The sequence below is a fragment of the Sphaerodactylus townsendi genome, linkage group LG01 (genome assembly GCF_021028975.2).
Source record: "Sphaerodactylus townsendi isolate TG3544 linkage group LG01, MPM_Stown_v2.3, whole genome shotgun sequence".
Lineage (NCBI taxonomy): Eukaryota > Metazoa > Chordata > Lepidosauria > Squamata > Sphaerodactylidae > Sphaerodactylus > Sphaerodactylus townsendi.
The window spans coordinates 84,457,029-84,469,970 of record NC_059425.1 but is presented as its reverse complement, the minus strand read 5'-3'; the positions used below and the strand labels follow the sequence as shown (position 1 = coordinate 84,469,970).

General features: G+C 42.7%; 1 protein-coding gene across 1 annotated transcript in view; it reads right to left on the bottom strand.

Annotated features, from left to right (window-relative positions):
• NID1 (nidogen 1) overlaps window positions 1-12,942 on the bottom strand; it is an 83,993-nt gene that overhangs the window by 36,383 nt on the left and 34,668 nt on the right. Inside the window, exons 11-13 of the mRNA XM_048485758.1 lie at window positions 11,597-11,740; window positions 9,419-9,541; window positions 3,306-3,521 (exon numbers count right to left, since the gene is read on the bottom strand). Coding sequence (XP_048341715.1) covers window positions 3,306-3,521; window positions 9,419-9,541; window positions 11,597-11,740 — 483 coding nt within the window. The remainder of the gene's footprint in view (window positions 1-3,305; window positions 3,522-9,418; window positions 9,542-11,596; window positions 11,741-12,942) is intronic.

The following is a 12,942-nucleotide window of genomic DNA, read 5'->3' as shown; positions in this document are numbered from 1 at the left end:
CACCCCGCTGCCACAGTACCCCATCTCCCTCCTGGCCTCCCTGCCTTCTGGCTTCTGCCCTCCCTAGGCCCTGGTGAGAGCAGCAGCTGGCCTCCAGGGATGTGTTGGGGAGGTGGCGCTCTGCCCGTCCCCCCTGCAGAGCCTGGGGAGAGCAGGAGCTGAGCTGGCCTCCATGGACGTGCTTTTGAAAGCTCGGAGGCTGGGGATGGGGCTTGGGGGCAGACCCTCCAAGCCACCACCCTCCCCGAGCCACCCCCCGGCTCCCTGCAGCCAGGCTTCTGTCCTCCCCAGAGCTTGGGGAGAGCAGGAGCTGAGCCGACCTCCAGAAATGTGCTTTTAAAAGCTCGGAGGCTGGGGGTAGGGGTGGGGAGAAGGCCCGGAGGCCAGCTTGGCTCTTGCTCTCCCTAGGCTCTGGGGAGGGCAGAAGCTGGGATGTAGGGAGCCTTGGGGCAGGGCGTGGGGGGGGGGGGGCGCGGAGAAGGAGTTGTCTCTAGGCTCCATCCCCCCCATACACCTCTGGGATACAGAGCTATCTGCAGATGGGCAGGACTTTCTCATATTCAAAAGCAGTTGCCTAAGGATTTTTTTAGGGTTTTGGACAAGGCTATAGCAGCTATTATTGAAATTGGTCAGCACTTTGGACACAGCCTCCTCCCCCTGTTCTTTAATTAGTAGCAAAGTCTCAATTTCTCTGCTGGGTCCCCCTCCTTTTCTTCCCTCTTCCATTAACAAGCTGGCCTTTCTTCCTCTTTTGTCTCTTCTCCTCTCTAGCATCCCCTGGACCTTGCCAGTCCCAGCCATCTTCTGCCTCTGCTCCATCTTCCTATATAGTACCTGCTCTGCCCCTCTCCCTTAAGCCTGACTCCACCAGTTTCTTCTCAGTAACTCTCATTCACCAGTTTGTCTCTTCTTTTACAATATCCAAGCTGAGGTTGTTGGGGCCAGCCACTGTGGGAGGATCCAACCTCACCTGGAGCCCAATGAATACCACAGAGCCAACAGGTGAATTCCTGCTGGTCATCTGCTGCTCCATTGTTGCATTTATCACTGGGGGGGGGGGACCACAGTTAGTCTCCATGGCAGAGGCAAATCTAGGCAAACTGGAGCCCGGGGACAAAACCTGAGCTGGTGCCCCCCCCGTATGGGCGGCCACCCTCCCCCACTATGACCAAACAATGATTTTTTTGCACCAGCTCACAAAACACCTCCACCCCCAGCAAAAATACATGGCTCTCTCCCCACCAACTCTCTTTCCTAATTTTGTTCTCACACCAACCCTATGAGGTAGGTTGTTAGCCTGAGAAACAACTCCAAGCCACTGCAAGTGGATATAGAGCATATAAATTTCTCACAAATCACCTCCAGCAAAATATTTACCAAACAAATGTCAGCATCATCTCTCACAAATCACCCCCACACCCAACAAAACATACATGGCTCTCCCCCACCAACTCTCTTTCTTAATTTTGTCCTCACACCAACCCTATGAGGTAGGTTGTTAGCCTGAGAAACAACTCCAAGCCACTGCAAGTGGATATAGAGCATATAAATTTCTCACAAATCACCTCCAGCAAAATATTTACCAAACAAATGTCAGCATCATCTCTCACAAATCACCCCCACACCCAACAAAACATACATGGCTCTCCCCCACCAACTCTCTTTCTTAATTTTGTCCTCACACCAACCCTATGAGGTAAGTTGTAAGCCTAAGAAACAGTGCCAAGCCAGTGAAAGTGGTTATTAAGCATGTAAATGTGAGGCACTGTAGCAGGGGTCTTGCTCTGAGTGGGGGCACTTATTTTCTGTAGGGCTGCTGGTGTGAGTCTCCTGAAAGGAACCAGCCAATTTTGCTAAAGTTTGCTTGGGAGGGGCAAATGCTGTGGGCATCAGGTTCACCTTCAACTGGGTGATCAGAATCTCTCCCACATACATTTTAGCAAATTTGGTTGGCTCTTTTCAGGAGACTCACACCAGCAGCCCTACAGGAAATGCCCCCACCCAGAACAAGACCCCTACCACAGTGCCTCCCATTGAAACCTCTATACCACAGATCCAGCTGGGCATAACAGAAAGCCCCACTGAAGTCTATGATGGGAATAGTAATTTTTCCCACCACAGAACTTGCTGAAGACCCTGGCAGATTCTGGGGAATTTCTGTGTAAGCACTGGCTGCACATTTTTGAAGATAGAGGCTCCAGACTTTCAAGGTGGCTCCAAGAGGTCTCCTGGTAATAGCATCCAAGCTTGGGGAGCTTTGCTTTTGGGGGTGGGTTTGGGGCACGAGTTGAGAGAGTTCTGAGAGAACTCAGCCAGCAATCTTTATGTGCAGGAGCAGGGAAACAAAATAAGCCTTTTGGGGGGGCATAAAATTGAACCCCCAGAAGCAAAGGTCTCCAAGCCTGGATGCTATTACTAGGAGGGCCTTCTGAGCCACCTTTAAAGTCTGGTGCCTCTATCTTCAAAAATGTGCAGCCTGCTCACACACTCAGAAATTCCCCATTGGCTACAATGAAGCCAAGGAATTGCAAAACAAAGAATCTTGGGCAAATTTCTTGGGGTGCCTGTCAGGAGTGTAATTTTAAATCTAAGGACACCAAAATTTCAGGTTATCACCTGTTAAGTATTCTTATGATATCACCCAAGTTTGGTGAAGTTAGGTTCAGGGGGGCCAGAGTTATGGACTTTCAAATGGGTAGCCCCCATCTGCTGTTAGCTCCCATTGGAAACAATGGGGGATGGGGCACCCCCTTTAGGGGTTCATAACTTTGGCCTCCCTGAACTAAACCTCACCACACTTGGGTGGTATCATCAGGACAGTCTCCGGGTGATACTCTGAAATTTTGATGCCACTAGCTTTAAAAATGCGCCCCTTGTAGGCCAAACTGCAAAAAACACTAAAAAATGGGGGGGGGGACACAAAAGACCCTGAAATTTTGGCACCCCCACGTGACCAAATGGGGGCGCCCGGGGACATGGGGTACCCCTTATCTCTAGGCAAATACGCCACTGCTCCATGGTGGTCCTCATAGTGGACTTACCTTGCCTGGCCTGCCTATTGTGTGCCAACCTCAGCCATGGTAGACTTCTCCAAGCCAGGGAGCCACTTGTTAAGTAAGGCTGCCTGATCCTGGCTCTTGTAGCCTGGGCATCAGTTTGGCAGTTCCTGATGGATGGTGGGCACTGGCCTGCCACATGCATATAAAAACTGGGTTGTATTGGGGGTGTATGTCAGTAAACTAACTGCTTACTGAATCTAACCAAGAACAACAGTTGCCACAATTAGCAATTTAGAAACAACTTACATGGAGGTTGGATTCCTGGGCCAGTTCTGGTGCCATCAATCTCATTACCATCTCTGTCTACACACCAGCAATATCCACTGCTGGAGTGGCACTGAGTTGGCAAATAATTCCCATAGACATCACACTGAGGAATAAACTGGCCAACTGGTCTGGCTCCTCTTAGGCCAAAAGTTAAAACCTGCTCCTGTTCATACTGACATTTTGTCTTCTCTTGTTCTGTGAACAAAACGAAAAGCAGAAAAAGTTGCGGACATTTTATTACATTTATTTTGAATACAAACTAATCTATGTGTTTTTTTAAACTTTGTTCTGCTTTTATGCTGTTAGTAATACCTGTCTTCAGAAAGATCCTCTTTTTTAAAAATTGCTTGCTCAAATATATTATACTGGTTTAACTGTTTACACCTGCTTGATTAATAAAGGGAAATGCTGGAAATGTAAATGTAAAGAAGTTGATGACTCCTTTTAGCATATGTGGTGGACATGTAAAACAGTGGAAAAAATACTGGAAAGAGATACATGCAAAAATACAAAAGGCCAAGACAATGTTATTAAGCATATTACCAAAGAATTGTACAAGAAACTCTGAAGAACTGTGTTAATATTTGACCACAACAGCTAGAGTGAAACTTGCAACAAACTGGAAGATGAATGTATGCCCTAGCTTATAGAACTGGGAGGGCGGGGGGATCAAGGGAGTATGCAACAATGGATAAACTAACGAGCTTGTGTAACCCCCATGCCCAGAATGGGTTGGCCCAGAATGGGTTGACCCAGAAAGGGGTGGAGGCTCAGAGCAGCAGAAAGGCTGCAGAGCTCTTTGGAGAAGACAAGGCTTCCAGACTTGGACCTTGGTTCTATAAGCCCTTAACACCTTGTTAGGGTAAGCTGCAGTGTTGTTGGGAACTACTGGGAGGGTAGTTGTTTGTTTTTGCTGTGTTGTAAATGTTGGAGTTTATTGTTTCAGGGTTTCTTTTGTGGTTGTAATGGGTGAGAGTTCTCCTGGAAACCTTCATCATGTTGAAGCCTGTTCATCAAGCCCTTGGAGTCTTCAGGAGCCAACCCACTTGCAAAGAAGAAATAGACTTGGCAGATTCAGTAGACTGTAAATATAAGGACTTGAAATTGCAACCTGAACAGGACCTTGAAATGTGATGTTAAATGTTGATGTTATATGTTAATTGTAAAGAGAAGTAAACTGTTTTGTTTAAATTTGGTTCTTTGCAACTCCTTCCAAGTACTGCCCCACAGAACCCACAAGCTGAGGTTACACTTGCTCAGTAAAAGACCAAATAATTAATTCCAAGATAAATGGAAAATTTACTTCTCAATGAAATGAAATGTCAATAGTGGAAATGTAGTGTGTGTGTGTGTGTATTAGTATGTGTAAGCATTGTGATATTTGTGCAGGAGGACAGAGGAAGCTCATAACTCAATACATTTCTTAATTTGGGGAAAAATATTTAGAATACAATAATTGTCATTGAATATCAGTTGAACATCATATGCCAATACATCATTTGTATAACTAAACTGGTTCTTTCTTCATATTTATATTTAAAAGGATAATTAAACTAGGTTTCATTCTTATTCTTTGTTTAACTGGTTTTATATTCTTGTGATGTTTTTATGAATTAAAAATAATTCTTTACTTTTTTTGCTGCAATTTTATGTATTATATTTTATACATTCCAATATTTTTGTGCATTGTATTTTGTGATTCTCTCGTCTTCAGCACAATTGTCTCAGTCCTTGTTCTTATACTTGATCATAGTCAAAAGGCCAAGAAGCGACTCAGTCCTTGTTGTTCTGAAGCTTGTGCTGAGATTTTAGCTTTTCTATGTTTTGTGTGCTGCTGCTTTGACAAACAAAACAACCCCCCCCCCGATCCTATAGTTGTATCATTGCTACTTTCTACAATTGTGCAAAACTGAACTGAATTAAAAATGGCTGGAGGAGAAAAAAAGTTGCTGCTGTCTGCTTTTGTTTACACCATTTAAATAACATTTTTTATTGTTTTGTGAGTCACATCAAGGATATACTCTCTACATAAAAAGTAAGATACAGATATTTTAAACAAACATAGTCATGATTTAGACAACGATCTCTAATTCTTGCAGACACGAGTAACATGTCCTAAATCTATGCACAGACCCTGGATTGACTGCTTCTTGCCTCTTCATCTCCCTCCCAGGAGTAAAGAAGTGAAGGCCCAATTAAAAGATGGGGGGAAAAACCCTCGAGGATTCTTTTAAATTGGAAAATTTGTGGGTACACTGAAAAAGAACTCCTATGAAATATTTTCTCTTTTTGAGTAAGAAAAAAAAACATTTTTCCAATTCCATTGGCAAAACTTAAAAGATAAATGTGGTATGGAAATATATGGTGCAGCAGTTAGCAAAAAATTTTCTTAAATGGTGGGTATACTTGCAATTTTTGATATGGAAAATGTTTATGCTTCTAAATTTTGTAAATATGCCAATTAGTATAATTGTTAAATGCTAAGTAAATTGAAAATGATGCATTGCATGTATTCAAGGCTTTCACAGCTGTAATCAATTGGCTGTTGTGGGTTTTGTGGGCTATGTGGCCATAGTCTGGTAGCTTTTGCTCCTAATGTTTTGTCCACATCTATCGCAGATAACTTTAGAGACCTGTCATGGTAAGATGTCACAGTGAGCCACAGAGAGAAAGATATCTTACAGTGGCATGCCTCTGAATACGCCAGCCATAGATGCAAATCAGAATTACTAGACCACACATCCAGGAAAACTCACAACAGCCAGATGCATTGTATATGTTTAAATCAATAAAAATAGAGTACTCCTTTGGCTCAGACATGCAACCTAAGCCAGGGAACAATTTGGAGTTGCAATCGTTGATGAGACTTGTTTTCTAAGTGCTGATATTAATAAGTTGGTGGCATCGTTAGTCAACAATAGGCCACTAGAAATGGAGAAGCAATGCATTATTGTTTGGATATTCAGTAGTAATTCAAAAGCTTCCATGCAGGCTGGTATAATGAAGGGATGGGGAAAAAATTGATGCTACAATTTAGCCAACCTATAATGCATGGCCCAATATTGCTGCAAATATTTAGACAGCAAACATGACAAGAGGCCATGTTGCAGAAATGCAACTTTAAATATCTCCATGCAAACAGAGGGTTTTTTTTGCTGTTTATACTGGCATGGAAAAAATCACTTAGTCCATATGCTACATTACCACCTTGTAGTAAAGCCACACCATGGAGTGATTTTAAGCAGTCTGATTGCAGTCATCATAAGATGTACACCAACTGATTTCTCTCTATGCTTGGATAATTCAGTGTACCATAAAAAGTAATCTTTGCTTCTTAACTAGTGTTCCTTCATCATTTAAAAAAAACCAGAAACATCACTGTTAGATTACTGTTCTTATAATTGATTTATATTTGCTTCTGTCTTTTAGCTCTGCCAATGCTATAGCAGCATTTCCCATGTGAATTAGATTATACACAGTAACAATTCTGGCAAATTACTTGAAGTGGTCAAAAGAACTCAGTCAGAGTGTCTGGCATGGTTTCTGTTTGGTAAACACAGCCTATGAGAGATGAAGGGGTGACAAGGTTTGGACATCTGGTTCTTTTTGAACTGAAACAATGGAGCGTGAGGAAATAATGAAGTACAGACATTCTTAATAGCTGCTGGAATGCCCGTGCTTTTTACTCATAAAATGTCTACACGCAGAATATGTAAAATTCCAGGCAATTTCTACAGCTTCTTCAAGAGTGTTTGCTGTGTGCTGTATAAAATAAACAATTACTGGATGAACAGAACCAAACATTCCAATTTAAATAGAGATACTAAAAGCAGCATTCTCAACACCTCAGGCTAATTACGCACCCATGTCTTAGTCCACCCTTTCTCAGCAGTAAACGTGCCTCCCTTTCATGTGGGGCAAGTAGCGTGTATTTGCACTGCCATTGTCCCCGCCTCTTCGGCTTTTTCTGGCTCGGTGCAGGAGTAATGCATTTCCTTGCAAATCACATTCTTTTGCCCTGTGTTTGTGCTTTCACCATGACGTGTTGCCTGTGGATATTTCCAAATCTATAGAATTTGAATGGGGAGTTATCAAGGGGAAGTTGTATTGTGCCTGTGCAGATCAGTGTCCTGTGGCACATGTGCCCTTTCTTCCCTTCTCATACAATGTGTAGTACTCTTTACCTAAAGCCTGCTTAGAGGTGTGTGTGTTGTGTGGGTGGAATACAAAACTTATTAAACATAGTTCAAAGGAATGTTACATTGAAGTTACTACCAGTGGGAAATGATGGATTCTATGGCATGGATCAAGAAAGCAGCAAAACACTTCTCCTGGTTGCCATGATAATGGGGCTTTTTCTGCTGGGAAACTGCACTGATTACAAACAAACATAGGGAAATCCAGCAAGGATTGGAGCTCTTCTGTCAGCAAGACTGGTGGTGCTCCTGCAAACCTGCCAAGGATGGCAAAAACTTGCCATCAAAGTAGATTTCACAAAAGAAGTGTGTAATATTTATGTAGTAATCCACTGATGGGTGCTGTGTGGTGTCCGGGATGTATGGCCGTGTTCTAGCAGCATTCTCTCCTGACGTTTCGCCTGCATCTGTGGCTGGCATCTTCAGAGGATCCTCTGAAGATGCCAGCTACAGATGCAGGCAAAACGTCAGGAGAGAATGCTGCTAGAACACGGCCATACAGCCCGGAAACCACACAGCATCCAAGTGATTCCGGCCGTGAAAGCCTTCGACAATACAATCCACTGATGGTCACTAGTTGAACAAAGTTGGGATCTATGGGGTTCTTCCCCCCGATTGGTGCAGCCATGGTGGGCAACAAGCTCTCCAGGGCTGACAGAAGCCAATGTGGATCCCAGTGCCAGATTTAGATAAAGAGAGGCCGGAGGCTGGTCCACTTGTGAGGCCCCTCCCAATCTCCCACCCTCATAACCAGAGGAAGATGGAAGAATGTTTTAGACAAAACAAAACAAAAGGCCTATGACAGTGTCAAAAATATTATACACCTTGGTAGGGGGCCTCCTGGGTTTTGAGACCCTAGGCTTCAGCCTGCCAAGCCTATAAGTAAATCTGGCAGTGGTGGATTCCCAACTCCCCAGAGAAATGGAGGTCTTACGGTTGCAGTTCACAGACATTTGGCACATTTTCAATGTTATTAACACATCAATGTATAAAATAAAAAATAATAATACAACAAAATCTACAGAATAAAATCAACCATAGAGCGGAACAAAAATGGAGATTGAAGGGGATGAGGAGAGGGCCGGCCGGAAAAGCTGGATGAGGGTGGGATGACACAAGTGTTATGGGTGAGGAAAAAGAGGAGAGGAGAGGGAGGAAAAGCCCCAAAGCAGGCATTACACATACATTTACTTCGCCTTCCCTGAGAAGCGAAAAAAAGTTTTCCCTGCACCTGGAAAACACAGGGCTTCCACTTTAAAAAGCACGATCACTTCAGAGCAGTTGCTTAAGGGAAAATCTAACCTGAATCATATATCAAAACTGTTGCATAATTAAAAATCTGATCTGAAGCAAAAGTCTGCTTGAAGCAGAGAACACATTGGTGCATAATGGGCCTCAGTTTACTACAAATTAAAATGGTAATGAAAATGAAATGGTAATGAAAAGGATGGTGGGGTGGGAGACTGGGGATAGCTTTGTGTTAGCAAAATGGGATTTAAGCTAAGATTTTGTACTTTTGCTGTTACAGATATTTAGCCTGATATGATCAGAGGTTCATGCCTTTGCCATCTGGACAGATCACAGCCAGAGGACTCTTATCTATGGCCTGAAGCCTGTGGCAGGGATGAAACTGACACTGGATCAAGGACCAACTCAGCCGTTTTGTTTATTTTACTTACTTTATTTGTAGCTTGCCTTTAACCACACCTCTCCTCAGTAAACTGATGTACTATCTCGAGGATGATGACAAAACGTAAAGATCCTAACTTGGATGCATAGCCTATTCAACATACAATTGTGGTACAACCTCCTTTAAATAGCTATAATCCTTGCAAAACTCTTTATCAACCACTTATCTCTAGTTGGTTAGTTTTAAAATTTATTCTGAAAATTTACCTCCTGGCACACATTGGAAACCATCACCATGATAACCTGCTTTACATTGACAGCTGAAGGACCCTGGAGTGTTATAACAGAAAGCATCTGGGTGACAGCGACTGAGCTGACATTCATCTGTATCTGTAAAGCAAAAGACCAAAATTGACAATTCTTCACTGTACAGTGAAAACGATGCAATCAAACAGCATGAAATATACAACTAACTGCAACAGGTGTAGAGTTTGAGGCTATGCAAAGGCACACCAAACTGAAGGCAATTGAAAGTGACTGTTGTGGGGAGGGGTAGGGAATGTGATTGGAAGCTGCTTTAAGACTCCTTACAGAAGAGAAAGGTGGTGTATAATTCCAGACTCTCCTTCTGGTCACAGTCATGTTTTTGGTAAGTGACCAGTATCTGACAGTTAACTGTAGTTCTTTATAAGATGCTTCATTGATGGTTTCATCATAGTATAATATGCACCACTGAAATCCTTCAGCAACTGTTTTCTAAAGTATGGGGCCAGTGCATCTGTGGAGGTGGAGAAGGCTTTGTCAGGCTATCGAGCAGCTGCTCCACAGTCTGGCAAAGGCCCATGGGAATGCAGGACACACAGGGTTGGGTCCATGTGCATCCTGCACAATAATTGGCTAAGGGTTCATTGTCATTTTGTCAGAACCCTTAGCCAATTATATATTGTTAGATAAGTCACCATATGGTTCTAATGTATATAATAACTAGACTATTATTCATGTGATACATTTTTCACATCAGGGTTAAAAATTAAATATATTAATATGACACATCATGTGTGAAAGCAGAATAAATCAGCCACCAGCTCCTTGCCAGAGACACTCTCATGAGAACCAGTGTAACACACATAACTTGAATTAAGATTGTCCTGTAATAATGATGGACATTAGTGAGGCAGTTCCACTAATAATTAGTTTGAGATTTGTGCAATCAGATTGCTTTTATAAATGTTATTCTGAATGTCAGGGGTTCTGTTGACAGTTGGGAAACCCAGGTGCATCTTGTGAATATCTGGAAAACGAGACATTTTCAGCATTTATCAGTTTATTTCTGCCTGTTCAGACATTCATACAATGCATTTGGGATTGACATCATTTCCCAATAAATGTCAACACAGCACTGCTGTAATTCAGTTCAAACTGCCAAAATGAAGCTCTTATATAGTCAAAGGGAGCCAAAACAAGGTCTTTTCTGCATGCACAGCTTACCACAGATTTTCCAAGGGGTTAAATCTTGTGTCTTGGAAAAGTCTTTTGTGAAATCTTTCCTCACACTCCATTCCCCCTGTTGTTTACCCCTTTGTCTCTTCAGTTGCATTTATTCCACACGTTACTGCTGAAAACATATTATTTCCAAAGGCGCTATACAGCCCCATCCAAAGAGGAAGCCAAATCCGCTGCTGGGAGCAATGCAGGGTCTCGCTGACAGATTCAGCCCAGTAGAGGGGTGAATCTGCTGGTGGATGGCCACCACGGCCATCCACAGTAGTGGGATGTGGTGGTGAATGCTGCACCAATGTGCCCCCATCAATGCCGCATCCAGATGCCATACTCTTTAGATGGGGCTATTAGTGTTACTGTTCTGTGACACTTAAGCAGCAATTCAAAAAATGTCTCAGCCTCCATTTCTACCACAGAGAACTACCCACACAAAATGGGAGGCAAAAAAAACCTACACATTTTTTGCCAAATTAGAGTTCCATTACTGTGGCAGTCTCTCGTCAATTTCACCTGCTTTTAACTGCAGAGACAGTGTATCTTTGCTTTAAGGTTACATTGCTAGTTTGATATGAAATTGACAAAGCTGATCCAAGTCCCTGCAGGAGGGGGAGGAGGAGGGATGGGGGCAGGCACCATTTCCCCCTCCCTATGCCTCTGATGTTTCAACATGATTGCACACTCAAGGGAAGCTGGGACAGAAACTTACAGAGGAAAAAATCCCATAAAAGTGCCCAGAAAAACAAAGGAGGGAAAATGAAGAGAAAACCTTTCCAGAACCAAATGGATGAAAAAAAAATGTGAAATTCAAAGAAAAAAGAAGAAGCACTTGGCGGCAAGATTTGTGGTAAAAGACTTGTGTAGAAAAGTCCTAATATGCTTCTTGTAACTGTATTGCAAATGCCTCCAATCACAAGATGGAAAATAATATGGAAAATGATTACTCACCCACACAGGAGCGCCCATCTCCAGAGAAGCCAGGCTGGCATGTGCAGATGTAAGATGAACCACCAGTATATATGCAGCGGGCACGCTGAGGTATATCACAAGTGTGTGTGCCTCTCACACAATGATTGACAACACGTTCAACAGCTGTAAGTTACAAAAACATATTAAGTTAGTCTAAGTTGTCAAAGGCTTTCACAGCTGGATTCAACTGGTTGTGGTGGGTTTTCCAGGCTGTGTGGCTGTAGTTTGGTAGATCTTGTTCCTAACGCTTCACCTGCATCTGTGAATGGCATCTTCAGAGGTGTATCACAGAGAGAAGTCTGTTACACACTTCTCTCTGTGATACACCTGTGAAGATGCCAGCCACAGATGCAGGCGAAACGTTAGGAACAAGATCTACCAGACCACGGCCAATAACAGCCGGAAGAAAACTCCACCCTGGCGCAACTCAGATTAGATCTCAAAGATTCTTTTAATAGTTTCCTTTTGAGATAACATTTCAAAAGAAACAATCAGAAACATTTTCACTCCGTTGTTCAATGCTTCCTCTCTGCTTATCATGTTCTTGTCTTCTCTGTGCTGCCTTCTATCAGCTAACAACATCCAAAACCTTCTTTCTCTGCTTCTATCCATTGAGTGACACAGGTTATTTCCAAATAATTTGTTTTCTGAACTAAGTAGACCATTTTCTTCCTTACAGTAGAATGCTTACCCATCTTCATCCTCCTGAAGCAGCTACTGATCATGCAACTGCTGAGAAACCCCTTTTACTTGAATTTAGATAGGAATCATTTGCCACTGATGATGCCTGCCACCCCCTTCCTGCCAGGCATGGTAGGCATAAGGTGGTAGGCACCTTGTTGAAGAATGGGGGCCTAAAGGCCATAATTTTTTCATGTTACATGGATTCTTATATTCTTGTTGCTGCCCAATGAACATATCGTTTCAAGACCTGAAAATAATTTATCCTTCAATATGTAAAAACAGGCGAATGTGTTGGGTTTTATAAGATACCCGCCTTCATTCTTATCTGCCTAAGTGTTGCAACATTCATGTACTTGATCTCCTAAACAGCAAATAATCTGAGCTCTGAGGGCTTTGGATTACTTCAACCCAAATGGTGACATACAAAAAAGTTACACAAAAAGATCTTCAAAAACACACACTCATCAAGAAATGCTTAAAATGTTTAATGTTTGTAACATTAGCTACAGAATAAGCTAACCAATTATGTTTATAAAGGGGAAAAGAAGAAAAAAATCAGGAAATGCCTGACACCATTCTTATGGTCATATTTTCTGCAAACAGATGATGAAACACTCCAGTCCATGAAAGGAAATATTTAA